Source organism: Carettochelys insculpta, chromosome 11, assembly GCF_033958435.1.
Source record: "Carettochelys insculpta isolate YL-2023 chromosome 11, ASM3395843v1, whole genome shotgun sequence".
NCBI classification, from domain to species: domain Eukaryota; kingdom Metazoa; phylum Chordata; order Testudines; family Carettochelyidae; genus Carettochelys; species Carettochelys insculpta.
This window is the reverse complement of record NC_134147.1, coordinates 17,846,598-17,871,714: the sequence shown is the minus strand read 5'-3', so window position 1 is coordinate 17,871,714 and position 25,117 is coordinate 17,846,598. Positions and strand designations below refer to the sequence as shown.

At 52.7% G+C, this 25,117-nt stretch overlaps 2 protein-coding genes across 3 annotated transcripts in view; one reads left to right on the top strand and one right to left on the bottom strand.

Annotated features, from left to right (window-relative positions):
- CDC42BPG (CDC42 binding protein kinase gamma) overlaps positions 1-8,800 on the top strand; it is a 71,028-nt gene extending 62,228 nt beyond the window's left edge. The window contains exons 29-36 of one of the 2 annotated variants that reach the window (XM_075005257.1): positions 263-850; positions 2,150-2,247; positions 2,655-2,739; positions 3,692-3,812; positions 4,981-5,098; positions 5,727-5,841; positions 6,307-6,392; positions 7,685-8,800. In XM_075005257.1, the coding sequence (XP_074861358.1) occupies positions 263-850; positions 2,150-2,247; positions 2,655-2,739; positions 3,692-3,812; positions 4,981-5,098; positions 5,727-5,841; positions 6,307-6,392; positions 7,685-7,741 (1,268 nt within the window). In that variant the 3' untranslated portion in view covers positions 7,742-8,800. Of the gene's footprint in view, positions 1-262; positions 851-2,149; positions 2,248-2,654; positions 2,740-3,670; positions 3,813-4,980; positions 5,099-5,726; positions 5,842-6,306; positions 6,393-7,684 lie in introns of both variants that reach the window. The other variant, XM_075005258.1, reaches the window with a different exon arrangement.
- A 1,267-nt stretch (positions 8,801-10,067) lies between these two features.
- SCYL1 (SCY1 like pseudokinase 1) overlaps positions 10,068-25,117 on the bottom strand; it is a 31,333-nt gene continuing 16,283 nt past the window's right edge. Inside the window, exons 9-18 of the mRNA XM_075005445.1 lie at positions 24,841-24,954; positions 19,900-20,055; positions 19,292-19,480; positions 16,118-16,193; positions 15,838-16,020; positions 13,964-14,103; positions 12,992-13,093; positions 10,905-11,204; positions 10,539-10,605; positions 10,068-10,453 (exon numbers count right to left, since the gene is read on the bottom strand). Of these exons, the coding sequence (XP_074861546.1) occupies positions 10,329-10,453; positions 10,539-10,605; positions 10,905-11,204; positions 12,992-13,093; positions 13,964-14,103; positions 15,838-16,020; positions 16,118-16,193; positions 19,292-19,480; positions 19,900-20,055; positions 24,841-24,954 (1,452 nt within the window). The 3' untranslated portion in view covers positions 10,068-10,328. The remainder of the gene's footprint in view (positions 10,454-10,538; positions 10,606-10,904; positions 11,205-12,991; positions 13,094-13,963; positions 14,104-15,837; positions 16,021-16,117; positions 16,194-19,291; positions 19,481-19,899; positions 20,056-24,840; positions 24,955-25,117) is intronic.

The window sequence follows — 25,117 nt, the reverse complement described above, 5'->3', positions numbered from 1 at the left end:
GACCCCACTATTTCGAAGTAGCGGGATGTGGATCGTCTACACACGCCCTACTTAAACGTTGAACGTTAAACGTCGAAGTAGAGCGCTATCCCTCTCTTCGGTGTCGAAATAGCGCACAGCACGTGTAGATGCTATTTCACTGTTGCGCCGGCTCCTTCGAACTAGCCGGCTCGTGTAGACACACCCAATGCCTCCTCCCTTGCACCATGCCCAGGCAGCCCCCCCCCAGTGATGGTAGATCTCTGACTGTCTTGGTTTGCAGAGGTGCTCCAGCTAGGCGACTGCCGGCGGGTCCAGCTGCTCCTGGTCTCCCCCCAGGCCCAGGTGCTCTCCGTCCTGTGTGGCAGGAACCACAGTGTGCGCCTCTTCTCCTGGCTGGAGCTGGAGACACCGGAGTCCCCAGGAACCAAGATCGTGGAGACCAAGAACTGCCAGGCCATGGCGTCAGGGCTGATCTGCCGGGGCACCACCGCTGTGCTCTGCGTGGCCTCCAAACGCCAGGTGCTGTGCTACCAGCTCACCCCCTCCCGGCCCCACTGCCGGCGCATCAAGGAGATCCAGGCCCAGGGCTACGTGCAGTGCTTGGACATCATGGGCGACCGGCTCTGCGTGGGCTACCCCTCGGGCTTCTCCCTCTATCACCTGCTGAATGAAGGGGCGCCCGTCCACCTGCCCCACCCGGAGGACCCCCGCGGAGCAGCCGTGGCACAGATGGAGGCCCTGCGGGCTGTAGAGGTCAGCCTGAGCGAGCTGATCCTGTGCTTCAGTGGGCTGGGGCTCTATGTGGACGGGCAAGGCCGGAGGACGCGGCAGCAGGAGCTGATGTGGCCGGCAACCCCGCTGAGCTGCTGTGAGTGGGGCCACAGTGGGATCTGGGGTCCAGGGAGGTTGTGGGCAGGAAAGGCAGATGGGGCAGCTCCTGCTCTGAGATGCTGCGTGCCTGGACCAGTGGAGCGCTCCATTCACTCCAGCAGGGGCAGCAAATCCCTGTAACCAGAACTGGCATCCCTAGATCACAGCCCCGGCCCTCACCCCTGGGCCCGGCTACCCCACTATCGCCGCACACCCGCTGGCTTGTACACCTGGGCCCTTCAACCTCAATATCACCGCACACCCGCTGGCTCGTACACCTGGGCCCTTCAACCTCAATATCACCGCACACCCGCTGGCTTGTACACCTGGGCCCTTCTACCCCCCTCCCCCCCCGATATCGCTGCACACCCGCTGGCTCGTACACCTGGGCCCTTCAACCTCAATATCACCGCACACCCGCTGGCTTGTACACCTGGGCCCTTCTACCCCCCCCCGCCCCCCGATATCACTGCACACCCGCTGGCTTGTACCCAAGCGCCCATCTACCCCAGTATCGCTGCACACCCGCTGGCTTGTACCCTAGGGCCCATCTACCCCAGTATCGCCGCACACCCGCTGGCTTGTACACCTGGGCCCTTCTACCCCGGGATCATCATACACCTGCTGGCTTGTACACCTGGGCCCTTCTACCCCGATATCACTGCACACCCGCTGGCTTGTACACGCAGGTCACTCTACCTGGTATCATTGCACACCTGCTGGCTTGTACACCTGGGGCCCTCTACCCTGATATCACCGCACACCTACTGGTTCGCACCCTGGGCCTGTGTAGCCCAGCGTCCCATCTCTGCCAGGCCAGCACCAGAGGCTTCAAAAGAAGCAGCCAGAAGCGCCACTGTGGGCAGTGGGGACCGAAGACTCCCTTCCCCACCGTCCCTTCACTTAGCCGTCGGTAGTAGCCAGAGCGACGGGAGGCTGCACGTTGCCTATAAACGCTGCAGCTCTTCAGCGAGAGCCCTCCCTGCCGTCCTCCTCCCCACTGGGGGCTGGGTAGCCAGGTGGCAGAGAGTCCCACCGGTTAACGCAGCAGCTCAGCTGGAAATGGCCTGGCCCAGATGTGTGTCCCACTCGCTCCCTGCCCCCGTGTGCCCGGGGAGAGAAGGTAGATGAGACGCCAGAGCTATTCGGACAAGCAATTCTTTCCCGCCTACCGCTCCGGCTGATGGCAGGGCCTTGGGGAGCTCTGGTGCCCGCCGACGGGCACCCAGGCACTGGACAGCCCTGCTGGCTGGGATTGGCAGGTGAGTTTCAAAGCCTTTGGTCTCGCTGCTCCTAGGCTACAGCGCCCCCTACCTGAGCGTGTTCAGCGAGAACGCCCTGGATGTGTTCGACGTGCGGCGGGCGGAATGGATCCAGACGGTCCCGCTGAGGAAGGTGAGGCTTTTAGGGGGGAAGACACAGGTCCTGCACCCCGGGCTTTAGCCCAGGCTGGAGTGAACATGGGGCAGTTTGGCTGATAAAGTGCAACAGAACTTTCCTTGGCTCATTCTGCTCTTGATAGGGCAGGGAGCCAAGACACCTGGGTTCCGTTTGCAACTCTGGGAGGGGAGCAATTGCTAATGGTTAGAGCAGCAGGGGCTGGGAGCCAGCACGCCGAGACGATAGTTCCAGTGACAGGAGAGGACTGGGGCTAAGGGTGGGAAAAGCCTGGACTCTTTTCAGCTCCCCCATAACCTCCCTGCACCTCAGGTAGGGCGTTCCATGCCCTGCCCTCCCGGGGGCTGGCCAGAGGCTCTTGGGAGCAGCAGGGCTTGGGCAATGACGGCTGCCCCTTTGCTCAGGTGCGGTCCCTGAACACCGAGGGCTCCCTCTGCACCTTTGGCACCGAGAAGGTGCGCCTGACCTATCTCAGGAACAAGGCCGCAGGTAAGGCCCACCCTGCTCCTCCCCCAGGCCATGCAGTCGGAACCCCGGGGCGCTCAGCTGGCCAATGCCCCAGAGCAGCTGTATGCTGAAGTTAATTTTTCTGGCTTGGTACCACCGACAAGCACTGGCTGCTGTCAGAGCAGGGGGCATGGCTGCTTGGGCTGCTAGGTCTGGCTCCAGCAATGTGCCTGGGCTAAGCCTACTGCCCTCTCGAACCCTGTACAACAGACAGTAGTGACATTATACAGAAGCTCCAAGAGGCCCGATGAGGGTTCCCTTATGGCATGCACATTATTAGAAGTAATACGGTAGCACCTGGAGGAGTGGGCCCCAGTCGTTACTTGTGCCTCTGCTGCGGCTCAGTCAAGAGCCACACCTGGGAGTGAAGGTGGGAGGCACGTTTGGGAGCCCAGGCTGCAGCTTGGAGCAAAGCCATGGCTGGGCCCTGGTGGGTAGCCAGGGACTAGAGCTGGGGGTGGGGGGCGGGGGCGGGGAGGGTGGGACTGGCATGGAGCTGGGCTCCCTCATCACCACGTTGCAGGGACTGGCCCAGCCCCACAGAACCCCCATAACAGGACATGTGTCTTGGTTTGGGAACCACCAACCAAGGGGGCCCTAAAGCAAGCCCAGGGCACCATTGCGTGCTACCCTGACGGGTGCATGTGGTGGTCCCAGCTGCAGGAGGCGTCCCACGAGCATTATTACTGCAGTGCCTTGACGCTGCACAGTGTGACTCAGTCCCTGCCTGGAAGGGCTCAGTTTGAACCAACGCAGCAAGGAGGGAAACTGAGGCACAGAGCGCAAGAGGCTTGTCCCGGGGCAATGGCAGAGTCAGGAATGGAACCCTCCCCTCCTGCTCCCACGCCCAAGCTACTGGTCCAGGAGAGCCACCTAGTGGCTGAATGATGCCTCTGCAACATCTGCTTCACAGTCTCATTTCACGCCCCCCCAGACCAGGATGAGTTCAAGGTTCCTGAGACGACAGACAACACCCGGCGGCAGCTGATGCGGACCAAGAACAAGCGGAAATTCGCCTTCTGCATATCAGCCGAGGAGCGGCAGCAGCAGAGGCGGTGAGGCCCAGGCTGGCGGGGAGGTGTTGTGCGTCCTGAGCTACTCCCCGCGCCCCACCTGCACACCTGGCTGGCTTAAGAGGGTTGTCATGCCTGGTGCATGTGCTGCCTGAAGAGCAGTGTGCATGGCTCTGGAGTGCCCATAGGTCCCACAACCAGAAGGGGCCCGGGGGGGTGGGGGCAGGGGGGCGGTTAACCTCTAGGCCTACAACTCGGGCTGGAGTCCCATCCTGCCAGGCGCGACACAGACAGTCCCTGCCTGCTGCATGCACAGTGAGCAGACGAGGGGCTTGCGCTCCTTGTGTTGCATGTGGGAAGATGAGCCGTGGAGAGGGAAAGGTGAGTGGGCCAAGGTCACACAGAGAGGCTGTGGCAGAGCCAGGCTCTGAACCGAGGGCTTCTGAGCCCATGGCAGCACCCTCCATCCAGTGGCAGAGCTCACTAGGGTGGTAGGGGGGGGGGCGGTCACTGCTGTGCTCCCCTCCCATCCTCCGTGTGTGTGTCGGGGGGGAGGGGGTACTTGCCAAGGCTGGCACTGGTGACACATTGGTGCTCAGAATGGATGGTCATGTGGCTGGTGCGCAAGCCTGTCCTGCACTTGCTCTGCAGCGGCAGCTCCTGGCCAGCCAGGCTCGGCTCAGCACATGCTGGGAGCTGTGGTCTGGGCTCGTAGGCGTGTGTCACATCCCACCACCCCTCACTCACCCTTGCCCCAGTCCCTCGGCTTGCCAGCGATGGGGCTGGGCCAAACCCGAGTGATGCTGCAGCCCTGTGCACTGTGTCAAGCAAGGGCCCACCCTCTGCTGCCTGCCTGGCACGTGCAGGACAAATTCTCTCTCTCCAGAGCACCACCACCAAACAAAGGCCTCTCCCCGACTCCACTGCAAAACCTGGGTCTAGCCACTGGCTCTGCCTGGATCAGGTGGTCGCCATGTGTGTGTCCATGCAGAGAAGTGTACGCATGTCTTCTGCAGCCATGTGTGTGTGTGTGTGTACACATACACATGCCCCCCCCATGTGTGCGCAGGGGGTGTGTCTAGCTGTAATTGTGCTTTTTTGTGTGTGTAAATGGCTGTGAGCAATTCTCGCCTTGGGGGGCTGCGTGTGCCCTGCTGATGAGCTCACACACACTCGCCGGCTATTCTCTGCTCCTCCGTCCCCCCGGCAGGGAGATGCTGCGAGACCCCAGCGTGAGATCGAAGCTCATTTCCGGCCCAAGCAACTTCAATCACCTGGTGCACTTGGGACCAGGTGACGGGCAGCACCGGCTGCAGGACCTGCCCTTGGTGAGCTGGGGTGAGGGGGGGTGACCTTGCCAGGGAGATGCTGCCCAGGTTGGGGGTAGAGGTCCAGCACGTCTGCCAGGGGATGGTTACCAACAGCTGGCTCTTGTGGTCCCAGGACCACGTAGTCCTCAATGAGCCTTTGATGAGCCTGTAGTAACCCTCTGTCTCCTGGAACAGGGTGGGCAATAAGGGACCGATGGACTGTATCTGGTTCACCAAGATTAGCCCCTGGAGAGCTGCCAGATGCTTTTTGACCTGTGTGCTGTAGCTCAGCCACAGTTTGTCGTTCCTGGCCCATGGGAGCTTTGGGAAGCCATAGCCTGGCTTGGGCACTTCCCACACCGCCCATTGGCCAGGAACAGTGAACTACAGCCAATGGGAGCGGCAAGAGGCCATGCCTGAAGATACACAGGTAAATATAACATTGTCTGGCCCACCAGGCGCTGACCCTGGTCCACAGGCAGCTTATTTCTCCTCCCCGGCCTAGAACCACCCTTGGCTCCAAGGTGTCACCCTAGAAAAGGATCATTTATGAATGGTGTGAGTGGGATGTGGGGGGGGCAGGGTTTACTGCCTCAATGCTTTCCCTTTACGCACCTTTCAACCCTACGCCGATTCTCTCTCTCAGGCCAAGGAGGAGAAGCGACAGGAGTCACAGGCCAAGCTGCGTCGGCACAGCCTCACCAAGGCTCGGCGCCCCTCCTCCTCAGGCAGCGACACCACCCTGGGGGACTCTGCATCTGGTAAAGGGATCCCACAGTTGGAAGGGGAAGGCCCCAGAGGGGGTGATCTCCTTCCTTCAGGTCCTATCAGGCCCAGAACTGAATTGCTCCCCCAGGGGCTGGCCAGCCAGTCCTGAGATCAGCTGTGCTGCTCTGCTCTAGCGATTTGGAATCACTTCACTCCATCTGAGTGCACCCCAAGTCTCCTGAGGCCACATGCAGGGACCCAGAATTGCAAGGGGACTTGGAGGGATTTAGACCAGGACAAGGATTTCTAGTGGCCAGAGCGGGAGGTGTGGGAACCAGGGCTCCTGGGTTCTGTCCCCAGCTCTGGGAGGTGGGTGAGGTCTACTAGTTAGAGGACTGGCCGTCCCCTAGGGTGCTCAGGATTTAGGCCCCAGGCTGGAGGCGGTCGCAGATTCTCTGCACAGTAGCTAGGATGGTTCACCCCAGGCAATTACCACGTCTCTCTCTCTCCCTTTGCAGCAAAGCGCAAGTCAGGCAGCTCCACCTCGGATGACTCCTTCCCCTCCCCACAGGGCCTGTTTACAGGCATGGACATGCTGACAGAGGTGAGAGACCCCAAGCAGCTAGGCTTGGCTGATGAGGGACAGACCTCCCTTGCCAATATCCTCAGCACCACCCCACTGAGAGCTGGGGGGTTTTCATTGTGTGGATTCCAGCCCAGTTCTTTACCAAGGTGGTTTGGAATTCTAATCCTGTCCTCCAGAGCGCTCGCAACCCCTGCTAGTCTGGCAGCAGCCACAAACCTTCTAAAACAACAAGAGGTCCTGTGGCACCTTATAGCCCAACCGATGTTTTTGAGCATAAGCTTTCGTGGGCAAAGACCCGCTTTGTCAGATGGTGAAGTGGGTCCTTGTTCACAAAAGCTCACGCTCCAAATTATCAGTTAGGCTATAAGGTGCCACAGGACTTCTTGTTGTTTTTGAAAATACAGCCTAACACAGCTACCTCTCTCAATCTTATGAGCAAACTGTCTCCCACCTTATCCAAGTCACTATGGAAAATAATTAGGAGGGTCGGCCCCAAGACAGTCGGACCCCTGTCGGACCCCACTACAAGCATCCCCTCAATTTAACAGCGAACCATCACTAACTTCTCTGAGCACCATCTTTCATCCAGTTCTGCCCCCTCTCAATCATAGGTCTATTGAGACTCCATTTCCCTTCGTTGGCTGTGGAGAATGTCATGTCAAAAGCTTGACTACAATCAAGCTCAATCCCCTCTTCTGCCATTAGGCTGGTCACCTTCTGAGAGGAAGAAATTAGGCTGGCTTGCTAAGAGTTGTTCTTGATGCATCCATGCAGGCTAGTCCTTCTTCTGGGTGCTTCAAATTAATAATTTGCTCCTTAGCTTTTCTGGTAACAAAGTCAGGCTCCTCTGTAACTCTCGTGGGTCCTCTCGGGTCCCCTTTTTCAAGCTGGGGGCTTGGTTTGCCATTCGCTCATTACCCGCAAGACCATCCCTTTTCCGCAAGTTCTCAAAGATAACTGCTCCCAGCTCCAGGTGTGCTGCAGCCGAGCTCCTGACGCATCCCAAAGTGAACTTCATCAAGCGCTGCCGACCTGTAAACATACATATTCTTCAACCTGTTCTCTCCCTATTTTGGCCTGTGCGCCTTCCCCTTCGTTGAGAACCTTCATCGAGTAGCTTGTCACTATTAACATTTTCAATGATGAAACAAACAGTATTAATCCTGTGTCTGCTGTCTGGGAGCCCTGAGTTCCGTTGATGCCCCCAGGTGTTACTGTCACCATTCACACGGTAATTAGCACAGGCTGCTCAGGCTCCTTACTTTTGCCAGTCCCCCCCTCTCCCCTTTAATGTTTCTCTCTCCTCACAGATCTCCGATCAGACGTGCAGTATCCACTTTTCCAGCCAGGGAAGCTCCAGTTCTTAAGGGGACGGCCCTACACCGCTGCTGCAAACCAGACCCTTTTGCACATTGATGAGCTGTCTCTGTTGGCCAACGATGCCACCGAAAGGTGCTGTGATGATGTCACCGCCATCATCATCAAGGATATAGTCCCCTCGCTGAGGCGCTGCTCTGTGCCTGAGAAATCTGTCCAGCCTGTATTCCGAAATGCATGAATGTTGGTACCAAAATATTTCCAGTCGCTCTGCCCCTATGCACCTCTCCCCCACCCCCAAAAAAAACCACCTCTGCCCCAGGGCACATCACACTCTCTCTCTGACACCCCGTAGCAAGAGGGCGCTGCAGTCTACTAATGGAGCACACGCTAAAGAAGCAAAGAACAAGCCTTCTATCACGTGCACCCTTCAATACGGGAGAAGAGCAGCTCCTGTGCTTTCGTTTCGTTCTTTGCCTCTGGAGGGCCCGGCGGGATGACGTCCCAAGTGGTGGAAAGCACAAAGGGAGCAGGTGGCGCCATTCTAATATATATGGCAAGCTGCACTGTCTGAAGAGCGCACCCTGCTGGCCATGGGTGGTACCGCCACAGTACCAGGAACTAACGCAGTGGAGCGCATCAAACGTCATGCTGCTGCTTCCAGAGATTCCCAAATCCCAGCAACCAGCTGAATTGGGGCTGGATTGTGCTTTTGTTTAATGCAAGAGTCCAGCTTGGGTCAGATTCTGATCTAGATTATCATCTGTATCAATCCATTGGAGCAAATCTGGTTTCACAGGGCTCGAGCAGGCTGGCTGTTGCATATCCAGGGTTCTTTTTGAATTACTCAGGGATGGGGGTTGCTTTGCTGAATCATGACAGTGGCTAATCCCAGTGGTCCTGCCCAAGTGTTTAACGTCTACAGTTCTGCACAGAACAAAGATGCTGAAACCAAAGATGACTTATTTCTATTCAAAAGGTGGGGGCAATACCCCTCCAGGAATTCAAATTGGGGGGGTGTTAATTTAAAGGCACGGGGCAGTCAAAGACTGGATACATTTAGGAAGCAACTGTGTAAATAATCGGACAACTGCACCATTAAATGATGCGCAAAGGTTTGCAGTCTCTTCTGGTCTGTACCACAAAAGCAAATGTGCTGAAAATGCGCATGTGGAGCTGGGCCCCCAACTTTGCCACGTGCCTGCAGCAGCCGTCAGGGCCCCGGTGAGAAGTAGACAATAGAGCTCAGGTTTGCAGCGGTGAAGGTGAGGAAGCTTTGGAAGAGTCGGTCAGGAACAGGTTCGCCGTTGCTAGCAGTTTTCACCTCAGGAGTGGCTGGTTTTCGAACAGGACTGCACTCGGGGGGCCAGATGAGCACACGGCCGGGCTCGTCTCATGCTGTGACATGAGCACTTTTTGCCCACGTGCACTCATGTTTGCCAGGAGTGGGACTGCATGTTTCCCAGCAGACAAAATAGGCGCCCAGGGACTCTGGTAACCACTCTGTAAAGCAGCCTGGTTCCTGTCCTGTTGCGAGAATGAGCTTGGGACTGACCGGGGGTGGCTGGCTGACCTGCACGGCCGAAGGGTACTTGTCAGTACAGGCGCTGCAGCAGGACAAACTGTCCTTCGCTGCTGCGGGGGTGTGTGCATGAGTCCAGTGCAGCCACCCCAGCCAAAAATGCTGCTTAGCACAGGCGCCCTGGGAAAAATCTGTTATTGCTCCTGGCAGCAGCGGCCAGGGACTACCCACTCTGCTGGCTGCACCCAGGTGCTGCCTGTCACAGATTAGACCGAGCTGGGGAACCTACAGCCTGCACCCACACCCCTGCTGGTACTCCAGTACCCGCCAACTCATGCCGTGGGCGGGGAGGTATCTCATCGACTGGCTGGTGCGGGCATATCACAGCCGAAGGGAGAAGGGAGGGTTGGTGCAAGCTGTATGGAGCAATTCCCACCTCCCAGACTTGCAGGAGGTCAGGGTCCATGCTGCTCTCCCCTGCTCCTCCACCCTCCCTCCCATGCATGGACCCCTTAATTCTTGGCCTCACCCCAGAGTCTAGGGAGGCCTTATGAAATCTACTAGCTCTGGTGCTATTAGGCTCTGCAAGGGAGTCCGAAGTGACTTCTTATTTCTTTCTCAGCTGGGAACCACGTGAGGATTTTAAGCTTGTTTGCGTCTCACTTGCATTGGGCCACCAACCCCAAAATGTTTCCCCACCTCTGCCTTAGACTGTCGCAGGGTACACTGCCTTTGTGAGGGGGCCGAGAGAGAGCGTGGGAGTGAGTGTGATTCAGTTAGTGGTTGGTTGTCCAAGCTAAAAGAGACAGAAGGCTGCCTTAGCATCCAACTAGTCATTCTGATTTAAACACATATCATTTAAAATTAATTTATTCCTACATCCTTTATATACAACTAAGATTGCCGCACACACAGGAAGAATGGCAGGAGCCACACAATCACCCTTTTTACGGAGAAGCTGTGCAGAATAAATACAGTAGAACCACCCCGTTGTGCACCCCAGCATGCAAGTGGACGTGGTTGTGGGGTGACCATATTGCTGATGTGTGTGTAAACAAAAATTCTAAGAGCATATGTACAAGCTCAAGCGAAAGCTTTCGTGGCCATGTTGCTTGTCAGTCCAGTTTCCTGGCTCCCAGTTTCATAGGGCCCTTTGCCACCTTCCTGTCCGCCCGTTTAGCTTCCATCTCCTTCTTCCGTTCCTCTCGCTTCTTGCGTGCTAATTCGGCCCTGCTGAGTCCTACGGCAACAAAAGAATTCCCAGCTAGTAGGAATCATGGCTGGAAAGCACAATCATGTGCAACTTTGCTGCTTCAGCAACTCACCCTGGTCAGAGTCCACAGCTTCCCAGTTTTCCTCTGTATTCCAATCGCCAACAGCATCCAGGCTTCTCTAGCAACAGAATTTCGACACAGGTTTAGCACCGTCATGGCCTTATTCATAATGTGAGTAGCACCATTCACACAAGCGGCAAAGTGAAGTAGCTAAGTCCTAAGCACTGACTCAGTATCCCATCCTGCCTTCACCTGGAGCCACTCAGCAGCAAATATTTAACAGTGAGGGGCGATAACACAACAGTTACATGCCAGGCTGTTCTAGAAGAGGAGTGAGGCTGACTTGACCAACAGCAGCTCATTAGCTCTTCCCAAGCCAGTGTGGGGTTTGAATACCCTCCTTATTGAGAAACTTACCTGGGTCTCTGTTGCTGACTTCTGCGTAGGGATTATGGAAAAGAAAGGATCTGACGTCTCTGCACTCGATGTGCCGTCCCAGTCATAGTCACTGGCCAGTTTGGTCCCTTCTGGCAAGGCCAAGGGAGCTTGCCGTGAGGTTAGTCTCTGCGCTGTCCGAGAATCAAAATCCTCCTCCCCACTGTCCTCTGTCCTACAGCTTTGTCCCTGAGCGCCCCACTTCTTGTGACTCCAAGTGGATCCAACCTCCCAACCAGAGCTGGTCCAGTCAGAGTCTTGGTTCTTGGAGGAACTGCTGGTCTGTTAATGATAAAGGGCGGGCAGGGAAAGATCAGTCAGTACAACAGAGAGAAGACAAATGAACTGTGAGGGCTTCTGGACTAGTCATATTCTAACCACAAGGTTTAGACGAGGGGAATTTCTGATCCCCAGAGAGCTCCCAGTCTCAAGACACTGCCACTCTAGCACTAGATCACACTGTCTCTTTTGACAGACTTCAAAGCATTATCCTCACTGTTTCTAGTCTAAATCAAAGACCATGACCGAGTTGTCTTTTAACCTCTGGGATAAACTAAGCAGGCCAAATGTCTCAAGTCTCCCCTTTGTGGTGGGTGTTTCCAGACTCAGAATTATTCTTATAAGGGTCTGCGGACCTTTTCCAATTAGCTAGCACCCCTTCTGGAGTGTGATGCTAGAACCACACACAACATCCAGTAACAGAGAGAAAGCCGTGCTAGTCTATGTACTATCAAAACAAAAAAGCAGTAAAGTAGCACTTTAACAAAATAATTTATTAGGTGAGGAGCTTTCGTAGGACAGACCCACTTCTTCAGCCCACAGCCAGACCAGAACAGACTCGATATTTAAGGCACAGAGAACCAGAAACAATAATCAAGGTTGACAAATCAGAAAAAAAATTATCAAGGTGAGCAAGTCAGAGAGTAGAGGGGATACCATCACTGGACCTAACCAGGTTAGTCACAGAATCACGGGCATGTTCTCATGTTCCTCAACTAACATCATATATGCCATCATGGGCCAACAATGCCCAGATGCTTTGTATATTGGACAGACTTCTAACTCTCTTAGACAAAGAGTTAATGGGCACAAAACAGACATAAAAACACTCCGGATCCACAAACCCTGTCAGCCGACATTTTAATGGAGTGGGCCATTCTGTTAATGACTTAAGAGTTTGTGTCTTATTGAGGAAAAATTTTCACACTACTTTGGCAGAGAAGCTGCTGAACTATTTTATATTCAAATTTGACACATTAACACATGATTTGAACCGGGATGCAAATTTTCTGGGTCATTATAGGGGATCTTTTGCATACTTGGCTTAATCTAATTCTTGAAACCCCCCCACCCCCACCCCTCTACTCTCTGATTTGCTCACCTTGATCATTTTTTTTTCTGATTTGTCAGCCTTGATTACTGTTTTTGGTTCTCTGAGCCTTAAATATTGAGTCTGTTCTGGTCTGGCTATGGGCAGAGGAAGTGAGTCTGTCCCACAAAAGCTCCTCACCAAATAAATGATTCTGTTAGTCTTTAAAGTACTACTTTACTGCTTTTTTGTTTTGATAATATCCAGTAACTGTGTCACCAGTGCCACAGACACAGGTGAGTCCTCCTTCATTTCCTCCTTCTCAATAGTCCCCTGCTTATCCATCCACGATTGTTACGGTGTCACTGTGGTCTAGGACACAGCTTCCCTGCCCCATTACAGCAACCTGCACTCTTTGCTCCCAGATGCAACGGCCCTTTGGTCTGACACAGCTGTCTTCCACCACCAGATGTCAACTGGACTATTATTCTCATTTCTCAGATGATGAAACTGAGGCATGGATTTGGCCAAGGCCACTAAGCAAGCTGTGGCAGAGCCAAAAATAGATTAATTACTCCTAATTCCCAGTCTAATGCCCTAACCACTAGGCCGCACAGCTGCCCCTACAACTTCTCAGCTGGTATTTACAGGCTCTTTCCCCAGAGATCCTGGAGCCCAAATGCACCAGAAAGGGATACGTGTACTTAAGACAGCACACGGTGCAGCTTTAAAGTGACAGCATGCACAGAAAGCCACCTACCATTCTGGGTGCAGGGTTCTTTGACACTGAGGTTGGTTCTGACCAGTCCGGGGTGTTCCAGTCATCTGGGCTTGCCTGCTCTTTGGATTGGTCAGCCTCTTGCTGCAAGCAGAAGCACAGAAAATGAAGCACAGCACGCAAGGAAGCAAAATCTCCAGGCAGCTACAGATAATATGGCAGAAGTACCCGATGGGGTTGTGTGGTACATATTCTTCCGCCTAAGAACCAGGGGTCAGCAACCTTTCCGAGGCAGAGAGCCGAAATTTGACCTTTTGACCTCTGCATAAGATCTGAGTGCTGGTGTTCATTTTTAAAGCCACTAATAGTCCTCCTTACGATAGCTTCGTTAATAAACGAATAAGCAGAGCTTTACTGTTTAGGTGGTTGTTGGCAGCATTAGCCGTTCTTTTGTTAATCCACAAGCAGCCTGGCTTTGAGCAAGCTCCTGGCTGCATGGGTGAGGAGGGGCGGGGCTGAGATCCCGCCTCACGTGCTGATGAAAATCGTCTCCTGTGCCACTCTTGGCACTCATGCCTGGGGTCACGGACCCACTGCTATGAACAGTGGTTGATCTCTGAAAACATGCAGTGTTGTTGGTGATGCATACATTCTCTTCGGGGGATGGTCCAAGCGGTACAGGGGGTGAGAGGGGGTGTTACTGCCTGTCCTTAATCTTTTTAATTGCAGCAAGTTTTGGGACTCAACTGCTTCTCCGGAACTGAGCATGGGACGTAGGCAGATGAGCAGAGAAATCTGAAATGGTATTGCCCTGCATGCTGTTTGTGACCACCACTGTCCCATGACTATGCCTGCAGTGTAAATAAATAAACTGCTCTGAAAATAAACCCCCTCCATTAATTTCCACAGCATGCTATAAACTCCCCAATAGATGACAAGTCCTTACTCCAAACACGGAGGCAGCCCACCTGTCAGCTTCAAACTCACTCTTGCAGATGTAATAGTGTTGCTCACCTCCAGGCTTCCCCAATCCTCATCGTCCCATCTGTCTGTGGAGATCTCTTCTTCTTCAGTCACATCTCCCTCCAGATCCCACTGGCTGGATGGAACAGGAGCTGCTGGCAACGTTGCTGGGGAAGGGATATGACTGGCTCCTTAAAGACAAAAATCCACCTTTCTCTAACAGCTGCCAGCCTGGAGTGCATGAGAGGAACTGAGTCCAGGTTTTCTCCTAATCGCTGAACTGAAGTACAGGTTGAACCCTCTGTATTCCAGCCCTCCCGTGTCTGGCAACATGTTGGCACCCCTGTGAGTGCTCCAGGGCTGGAGGACTCATGGGGAAAAACAGGCAGACTGGGACCAAGAGCACTGCCAGACAAGGGAAGAATGGAGCCCCAGTGGCCCCAGCAGAGGAGCTGTGATGCCTGGGAGGACAGGAGCAGGAGAGCCCCAGCTGCCGGCAGCATAGGGCTGTCACTGACCTCCTCTGGTCTGGCAAATTCCCTGGCTTGGTCAGGTGCTGAGGATGCTGGACCAGGGAGGTTCAACCTCTACTTGAATAAAGTGAAACAAAGAAAATATTCTCTCTGCAGCTCCAGAAGAGGGTATTGCTATCAAAACTTAGTTCAGCACATCAACGAATGCTGGCGCCAAGTGCTTAGGTGGTGATTCCCCCCAGTTCTTCAACACTTCAGCACCTTGCTTAGTTTTTTCTTTTCATTTAATAGATTCAAGTATTTTTAGCCTTTAGCAGTTTATCAAGATTTTAAATTTAATTGTAAGTAGGTTTACTTTATAATTAAATGAAAAAATCTGATTTCTTTGATTATTTTAATTTAAATCGTTCATTTTTATCTAACATGACAATGATGGTAATAGAGCAAGTTACGGAGAATTGTAGTGCGCTTTCCATCAGTCAATTTTTGCATCAGGGTGGGATGCTCTTTTCTAAAAGATCTGTTCTATCTCAAATATGAATTAACATACGGAAAATCTACGACTTGTGTTACACCAAAGACAGGAGCAAATCCATGGCTCTCCGACTGTCAGGACTAGCACTAAACTTGCTGGGACCCAACCCCCGGCCCCTTCCTCCAAGCCCCAGGGTCATGCTGTAATTTTATTGTGAAAAGCACATCACAGTGCACTGTAGTTTGACAAGCCCCAAGTAGAATGTAAGATCCTCTCTGGCCTTAACAGCTGTGAAAATCTCACTGGGGGGGCAGATCTGGGGATTTCTGAGCAAGGAAACTGTCGGCCGTTGGTTTCTACTGTGTTCAGGGAAACAGGACTTCGTGTGCCTTCTTTATAAATAAACTAGATGATGCCAAGAATAAAACCGGGCAAAAAAAAAAGTCAGCAAATAGCAAATGCACTAAATAATGCATTTTGAAGGGCACTAACACTATATGCCGTATTCAACCTCAGCCGGAAAACAGTTTAATTGAAAAATGGAGTTTTGACACTTTCCACTTTTTGTTCAGAAAAGTTTCATTTATATATTAAAACAAAAACAAATGTGTTTTTCACTTTACGTCAAGTGTCCTTCGGAGCGGACAGTTCTTCTTTTCAGAACCAACGCTGCCCCAACACTAATTTGTTCTACTCTTAAAAATATGCCTGACTCGCATCACCGATTTCCCCTTTGTGAAAACAACCCTGCAAAATCCTAAATACTGCTTGAGCCAAAGAGCACCCAGCCTTATTTTTACACTCTGGTTAGTCTTTGGTAGGCTAAGTGCCGCAAACAAGTATTTCCTTCCATCACTTGAGGTGGCACACCACTGCTTTGGGTGCAACATGGTTATTCCTAGAAATTTTGATCCCACCACCCCAGAGCGAATGAAACCCAATCCAAGTGTTGAGATTACAGCTGTGTGAAGACTGACCTGTATTGGATGGCTCCGGTACACCTCCAGCGGGGGTTTCCACAGCTGTCTGTTCTGCTGAGCTCCCAGCATTGGTCCGGATTAGCTTTGACGTGAGTGAAGAGACCCCGGTCACGGCCCAGCCCGCCCAGCTAGCAGCTGTTCCAATCCCAGGACTTGTGGATGCTGCATGAACATCCTTCTCTGCAAAGGGAGCAGAAAGAAAAAAGGGGAAATGGCCACTGGTTTTGTTTGGAGTTTAAAGACCAGGCAACTTCAGCACAGGGTTAGGGCTGCTCACCCAGTTCAGAGAGCTGAGATGGGTCTTCAGAGACGGCTTCCAGCTTCGTCATGAAGCTTCGAATAGCCTTGAAAGTCTAGGAGACAGAAGTGAAGTTACTGGCAGCCCCGGTCAATGACTGCACAGACCCCAACTGAGACCGAGTGCCAGCATCACACTAGGCAAAACCGTTACTCGCCTTGTAACTGCTGTTCTTCGAGATGTGTTGCTCCTGTCCATTCCGATGTGCGCGCGCGTGCAGGCGTCAGAAGACTTTTCCCCAGTGGTACCCGTCAGCGTGGCTGTAGTGCCCCCTGTGGCGACATCGCTGATATCGCTTATAAATACCTCTGCCAACCCAACCCCTGCTCAGCTCCTTCAGGCTGGAGGATCCAACAGGCCGGAGGCGGGAGGACAACAACGAGAGCAAAACATCTTGAAGAACAAGTTACGAGGTGGGTAACCGGTTTTCCTTCTTTGGGCAATTGCTCCTGGGCATTCCAATATGTGACTTAGCAGCAGTATGCCCCAGAGGTGGGACTGGCTCTTACCTCTAGCTGGTAGCTGACGGAAGGGACTGCCCTGCCAAACCCGGCATCCCCCCAGGCCTGCTGAGCTGCGGTGTAGCGCGAAGTGAAGGTATGTACCGATGACCAAGTCATTGCCCTGCGGATGACTGACATGGGCACGTGTGCCAGGAATGCTGTCGAGGAGGCCTGGGCCCATGTTGACTGTGCTGTTTGGGACAGGGCAGGGACCTTGGCCAGCTCACTGCAGATCTTAATGCATAACATGATGCAAGACAATAGTTGCTAGGCAGCAATACAGGCACCGTTCACGCTGTACACAAATGACACAAAGAACTGGGGGACTTGCTGAACGGTTTAGTCCTGTCCATACAGAAGACCCAGGGCCCTTCATGTGTCCAGGGAGAACAGCAGCCTGTCCTGATCCGAGGCGTGAGGTTTAGGGCAAAACACCGCTAGAGAGATATCCTGGTTAACCTGGAAGGGTGTTACAGCCTTGGGGGAAAACACAGGATGTAGATGTAGGTGCACTTTACCTTTACAGAACATTGTGCAAAGGGGGTTAGAGGCCAGGGCCCTAAATTCTGACACCTTCCTGGCTGATGCAACAGCCACCAGGATTACCGCTTTACACTACAACGAGCACATGGTCGTAGGTTCAAAGGGATGGCCCATCAACCTGGATAATACCAGATTAAGATCCCAGGGAAGCACTGGGTCACTGACCAGCGGGTACAACCTATCCAGGCTCGTAGAGGACATTTTCTCCCGCCACTGCACTGTCTGGCGAGGACAAAGCCAATGGGGGGTGGGTGCCATGCTGCTCTTTGAGCTCTGCTATTCTATCGGGCTCTCACCTGGGGCCATGTCACCTTCTGCGACAGGGCCACCGATAAACCAGCTGGTCATCCTGTTCTGGAGCTGGAGCCCCCACAGCAGCTGAAGGTCCTTCCCCTGCCGCGAGGGTGCCACTGATGGGGCCTGAGAAGGGAAACCCTGGCCCTGCACCTGGTGGTAGGCCCAGGCGATCGAGGAGGGCCACTGTGACCAAGGGAGGCTCCAGATGACAGTGCCTGGAGTGGTGCAGTGAGCTGGATCGGTACCAGGAGCTGTGCAACACCACGGAGCCCACCTCTGAATCCGATATGTACCCGACGCAGACCAGGGCGGGACAGTGGCAGATGGCACTGGAGAGCAGCCCCACGGTGAGCTGCCTCTGAACGCCATGGCCTCTGGCTTGTCCCTGTGCTTGGGAGCTAGCAGGGCTAATGAGCGATAAGCTGTGCTGGACACCAGTGCCAAAGGAGGGACCTCTGATGCCACGGGCCTCCCCACCATTGGTAGAGCTGTTTGTGGGGTCACAAACGTAGCCTGTGGTGCGAAGACAGACGACACCGGTGCTGGCGCGATCTAACCCTGGAGCAAAGAAAGGTGCTGGTGATGAGAAGGCAGCCGGTTCTTGTGCTGGTGCCGGGACAGCTGCCGGAACCAGTGAGGGGAGGAGCACCGGCATCAGCCAAAGACTCGATGCTGCAGCCCGAGCGGTAGTGGAAGGTTGTCAGCAGGGTGGGTGCTCTTGGAGGAGAGGCCATGGTAGGCTCCTAGCCTGCACCAGGTGGACTGGAGGGCACTGCCAATTCAATAAGGTCCTGGAGAAGCCTCGAGGGGTCCAGCGTGGAGGGAAGGGCCAAGTCCTCCACAGTCACCAGTGCCGGGGAAGACACTGACGCCGGACGTGACAGACCCACTTGTGGGCCCTGAGTCGGGGTTGGGGGCACAGCTGTTGTGCTTCTGTCAGCACGTGGTGCCTCCAGAGCCTTATTTGGTCTCCTAGAGGGGGAGCGACCTCTCTCCACACGTCGCCTCCTTTTCAACAGCAGGGTGCGCGATCCATGCCGGGGGGGTGCGGTTTTCGGCGCTGAGGAGCAATGCCAACACTCCCTGTCCAGCCTTGGCACCAAACCGTCATACACCGAGACCAGCCCCCTCTGCACCAACGGAGATGAGTCAGTTCTTGGACCTGGAGAGCTGATTCCTCAATGCTCAGCTTCAGCTTCTGTTCACTCTCTTTCTTTGTCCGAGGTCTGAATGACTTGCAAATTGAACACCTGTCTTGCAGGTGACTCTCTCCTAGGCAAGCCAAGTGCAGGCTGCCCTTTGGCATAGGCATCCTACATGGCTCACATTGCTTAAAGCCCTGGGGCTGCTACATGCTCCAGGGCACCACAGAGTGAAGGGAAAACCCCCTCAAAGACTAACAAAGCGGGTCTTTGCCCACAAAAGCTCATGCTCCAAAATATCTGTTAGTCTATAAGGTGCCACAGGACTTCTCATTGTACTCAACACCTATTAAGAGTTACCTACAACTGATTAACTCTTAAGATAGGGAATTTCACCAACTGCAAATCAGCGGTAGAAGCTCCAACAACCGTCAATAGGCAGAAGGAAGGAACTGAGTGGGGGTTAGGTCAGCAGGGGTATCCCCACTTGACAGATACCACTGGGGAAAAATCTTCTGACAGCCACGTGTGTGCAACAACATACTGGAATGCACAGGAGGAATTATCACTCAAGAAGGAGGATCTGGTTCAAGATTGGAGGCTCCCACTATGCCAGGTGCTGGAGGTTGAGAATTAATGGCTCTTCATAATTTCCAGATCCAACTCACCTGATCCCTGACTGTCTTTTCAGGGTCAACTGTCAGCGCACAGAGAACTGGTAGGATTTTGAATGCACAGTCCTTCATAGAGTAGAAGTTGTGAGTGGCAGCAAATCCCAAGACACCGGCTGCTCGGGAAGGAGCAAATGGATCTTTTGTGGCACGGCTGAAGGCAGAGATCAAAATTCTTTGTCTAGTCTGAAAATAAAAAGAATGGGCAATTTATTAGGTATATTGTGGTAACAGAGAGAGAGAGAGAGATTCTGCCCACAGGGTGGGAGGAGAGAAGATTATTTCTGTTTTACAGCTAAAAAACACTGATGCATTTGCCTGAGGTTATACTGATTTTGTGACAGAGTCAGGAATCAAACCCAGGACTGTCCAGGCTCTGGGCTGGTACTTTAACCACATCCCTCTGTCCCCTCCTCCTGAAAGCTAGAACATTTCTAGGATCTACAATCCACAGCTGCCCACTAAAAATGGCCACATTCTTCCTCTGTGTCATAGGAACAAATGGCATATTGTACCAGGAATAAAACAGAACCTGTGTCCCCGTTTTCCCCAACCCACGCAGCATTGGGTCCCTCTGGAAAGCAAGAAACAGTCTCATTACTTACACTGGCATTGAGATAAGGACCAATCTTTCCCAGGCACACAGTGGTGTTGCAACGAATGGGCCCCTGGTCATCCCTGGCCTGCAGACGGGCAAAGTGCTTCATCAGCTCCACGTTGAGGTTGTTCTCATTCAGCTTGGGGGCCAGCAACAGCATTGACTGTGAGAGGAGGAAAGAGGCTTTGAATGGGGTAGCTCAGGTTTAGTAACATCTAGCACTTACATGACACTTGCACTCAATGGCTCTCAAAGTGCATTGCAAAGGAGGTTGGTACCATTGTCCCTACATTACAGATGGGGAAACTGAGGCATGGGGTGTTGAAGTGATTTGCCTGAGCTCAACCAGCCGGGAAGAGGGAGAACAGGAATTCAACCCAAGTCTTCTAAGTCCCAGTCTAACGCCAATCCATACGGCCATGGTGCCTCCCTTACTCATACGGTGTTTTGATAGCATGGCTAACAGCAGAGGGTAACTCCTGAAGCGTCCCTGATGATACAGCTCCAGCAGCACTTCTTAATTCAGTAGGACACTACAGGTTGAACCTCTCTCATCCGGCATTCTCAGAACCTGACTGGTGCCAGATGAGAGAATTTGAAGGATCACAGGAAGTCAGTATTTTCTAGCACAGGGATCCCCAACCTACGGGTCGGGACCCAAACATGGGTTGCGATTAGATTCGTGGAGGGTCGCAAGCAGCTCAGAGCTGCGTGTGGCTCTTAAAGAAACCATTTGCAGCTCCTTATCAATGGAGAAGCAAATACACATTACAAAGAGCTTCTCCACCTTTAATATTCACAGCCATCCCAGGGAAGCCACTTAATAGACTCTTGCAGTAAGTAATTTTCGGCCACCCTCCCCAACCCCTTTGCCCCTTCTTCTGTTCTGTGTAACTGATTTGTCTTTTTTTTTTGTTTGTATCTCCCCTCAGCCCCTGAGTGTGACTTCCCCCAGCCCCAACCTCCCAGTCCTTGAGTGTGACCCCCCAACCCCTGAGTGTGACCCTCCCCCATCCCCTCCAGCCTCTGAGTGTGGGGTTCAAGCTGGGGGAGTGGTTTGGGGATGAGGGTCTTCCCCCCACCCCAACTCAGCTCAGCTATAATAATCAAATAATAATAATTAACTATAATAAACCTCCTCCTCCTCTGAAACCCACCCCAACTCGTGCATCTGATGAAGCAGGTCTTTGCCCACAAAAGCTTATGCTCCAAAATTTCTGTTAGTCTATAAGGTGCCACATGACTTCTTGTTTCTGTAGTTACAGCACTGTCTCCCATCCCCCCACCAGCCCCTTTTTGAATTGCCTTGGATCACCAAGTCTTCCTGAATTGTCAAAATGGGTCCCCATCTGGAAAAGGTTGGGAATGGCTGGTCTAGCACATTAACAACACTTCCACTGATTCCTGGGCTCTCAAAAGACATTCGGGGTAAATTACAGCTAAATAACAGCACAGAACACTGAAAGCCATGACTGGTGACAGTAAACAAACTTTATAGGACCATGGGAAACTTGGCCAACCCCATGATAACTGATCATCCAGCTAACTAAAATTATGCTGGATTACAGATGTGGCCAGATAAGAGAGTTTCGATTTAGAGAGGTTCAACCTGTAGCATTAAGCAGCATTTATACTGCAACAGAACTCAGAGGGTTTGGGCCCCACTGTGTCATGCACTGAACAAACCAAAATTGTAACGTGAGGAAACCTTTTTGACAAAACAGTTTTCCGCAGGAAAAACACAGTCTGGTCAAAACTGAAACGTGGGAGGGAAGGTAGATTTCAATGAAATTCTCTATGAAAAAAAGTCAAAGTGATTTGTTCAGACTATTTCAACTTTATTACCGAATTTTATTTAGGTCTTACTTCTATACAGTAAACCCTCGAAATATGCGGTTTCATGTCGCATGTAACTCGTTTTAACGCGAGTTAAGTACAACTTGAAGCTGCTCTCTGGCCCCTTCTCTGTCTTTCCCCAGTGACCCAGCTGTCACAGCCTGACAGCTGTGCTGCTGGAGAATGGCGGGGGAAGGCTTTTAAGCTTGCCTAGCTGACTGCAGCTGTGAGCAGCTAGGCACACTAAAAGCCCCTTCCCGCTGTCTTCTCCCAGCCGCGCAGTTGGGGGAAGACAGAGGGAAGGGGCTTTTACCAGTTGCGGGCAGCTAGGCAAGCTAAAAGCTTTCTCCCTGCCTTCCCCCAGTGGCAGGGCTGTCAGCCTGACAGCCATGCCACTGGAGGAAAGCAGGGAGAAGCAGCCAGGAAACTGACCAGCCCTGGTGGGCTGGTCAATTTCCCGGTCCCACAAGAGGATGGGAGCTGGGAACCAAGGGTCAGCCTGGTTCCCAGCTACCCTGCTCCGGTGGAACTGGGAAACTGACCAGCCATGACCTGGTCAGTTTCCTGGGTCCTGCAAGCTGCCCCAGACTGAAACATGCTGCCCTCTTGTTCATGCTCCCTGCCACTGAGAACCAGGAAACTGACCAGTCCTGGTGGACTGGTCTGTTCCACAGCTCCTACAGGCCCAGGGGAGCCAGGAACCAGGAACCTGGTTCCTTCTCCCCCGCTACTTGCACAAAAATTCGAGTTACACAGGGGTTGCAAGAACACAACCTCCACATAACTCAAGGGTTTACTGTATTTTATTAATCTTAATAGCACATTATACATTGTATTTACTTACATTTAATATTTTAGTGTTTTCATAAACTAAGTATCACAGAGGTAGCCGCGTTAGTCTGCACCTTCGAGAACAACAAATCTTCTGGCACCAAAATATCTGTTAGTCTATAAGGTGCCACAGGACTCCTTGTTGTTTCATAAACTAAATTATTCAACCTTACCAATACAAAATGAGAAGCTAAATTATTCATTGTTTCATGTTATTTCGCTAACTTTTACATTCATGTGCCTGAACCTCTGTAATCCAGGCGTCTCTGATCAAGGAGCCGCAGCGGTTCAGACCCTGGCAGGGGAAGGAGGAAGTGGCTCTGCCAGTTGCCACTGTCCATCTCTCCCAGCTGTGGGAACAGCGTGCAGCAAAGCACCTCTCAGAAGGCTCTTCTCTGATAATTCCACAGTGGCAGGTGGCAGTTCTTGTGAGCGACAGGGGACATGGAGCCATGTGTGCCCCAGGGAGTGGAGTGTGAGGTAAGTGCCCCACTCCTATCCCCCTCAAGCACAGGCCCCGCACATACCCGTCATCCTCCCTCCCGGACTCCCACTGACCCCTTAATCCACCTTACCCTATTTCCCAAGGTTGCCTGATTAGAGAGGTTCAAGTGTAGTAAAATTTATATACTGTTTCAACACAAACTAAATGCTTTTATCTAATTAAAACGAAACAATCTGACATTATCAAAACAAAACGTTTCAATGCTTCCAAATCAAAAATTTGCGGAGCTTCTATTCCATGGACTATTTGGGAAACAGAACAAAAATCGTTTCTGAAATGTCAGAATCTCCAACAGGCAACAGAGTAACCTCCAGTGGGGTTTGGAAAGGACGTTACGTCACTCACTGGCAGACATTTTAGTAGCCTTTTATCTGCCAATGAGTTCTCTTAGGACATGTGTGGAGAACACCCTGACCGCAGTTTGGATCCAGCGGGTGACTTGTTTCGATCTGTTCCCTGAGGCTCGGGGATCCCCTCCCCAGCATTTGGGCTGTGGGGGGCGGGGGGGACCTGAGCTACACGGGGCAGAGTTAGGCAAGCTAGGGTCGGATCCAGCCTAGTAGAAGCGAAAAATGCCTTGGCTGGGAGAAAGGCAGCACAGCACTGCCTGAAGAGGCTTTCTCCTCCACCACTTTGATTGGCTACAATCCTGGCCAATCAAAGCACTGGGGGGTGCCTGGCATCCCCCATTGCTCAGACCCCTCACCCTCAGACTGCTCCTGCACCCTCTCCCACCCAGACCTCCAGCCCCTCCTGCACCCCACTCCTACCCAGACCCCCAACTCTGCTCCTGTACCCACCTCCCACCCAGATCACCCATCCCCACTCTGCTCCTGCATCCTACCACCCTCCCAGACCTCCCAACCCCCAGCCTGCTCCTGCATTCCTCCTCCCGTCGAGACCCCACATCTCAAGCCCCCTTCCTGGCAGCCCCCGCAACACTGAGCCCCTCATTTTTGGCCCCACACCCGACCCTAAGAGGGCCCAAATAATCTACTAACCTTGGCCCCGTTAGCTCTGGAGCTACTACTTGCGGGGAATCAGGACAGTATCTTTTTGTTTTGTTTTGCAGTGGGGGACCATGTCAGTGATGGGTGGTGGTTGTTGGTTTGTTTTGGGGGTGGGGGGTGGTTTCAGTTCTCACCTCTGTGGCCCCTGACTAATTTTTCAGTGAGTGGGTCAGTGGCCTCCCGCACATGTGAGACCACAAAGACATTTGCAAACTAGGGACAGAGAGGTCTCCCTGGGCATTGATCTAGCAGAGCTGTAAGAGGAAAAAGCACCACAGAGACAGGAGAAGGCAGCAAGGAAGTACCAGACACAGAAGCATTAGGAAAGGGCCCTGAGTAAAAGCCCGCACTGTTTAAAACACACACCGTATCTCCCGTCTTCTTCTAGCTCCAACTTCCAGCCACTGGATCTTGTTAGACTTTTCTCTGCCAGACTGAAGAAGCCCATTAACAAAGATTTATTGTCCACGAAGGTATTTATAAACTGTGACCAAGTCACCTGTTAACCTCTTTTTTGATAAGCTCAATGGATTGTGAGCTTCTGGAGTCTCATTATTGGGCAAGTTGTCCCAGCTCTTTAGTCATTCTAGCTCTTTTCTGAACTCTCTACTTTATGCACATCCTTTCGAGAAGTGTGGGCATCAGAACTGGACGCAGTATTCCAGCAGTGATTGCACCTGTACTAGATATTGAGGTACAGAACCTTCCCACTCGCGATCCTCCGTTTATACATCCAAAGATCACATTAACCCTTCTGTTCTTTTACCTTCACTGTCTGCTCACGAATGGCTGGGTTGGTGTCCAGGAAGCCGTGCACAACATGGGGAAAGATCTGGGTGTTGACGGTGGGTTCGTTGAGGTACTGAATGAAATTTTCCATCTGAAACACACACACACACACGTACTGCCAGTCAGGATTTAATGCTCAGTCTGGCGCCAAGCAAGAGCTACACACAGTCAAAATTATGAGTGCTCTACACCCTCTGGGGTGACCCAAGAGAAGAACCCAGATGTCCTGATTCCCAACTACCAGTTCTACACCC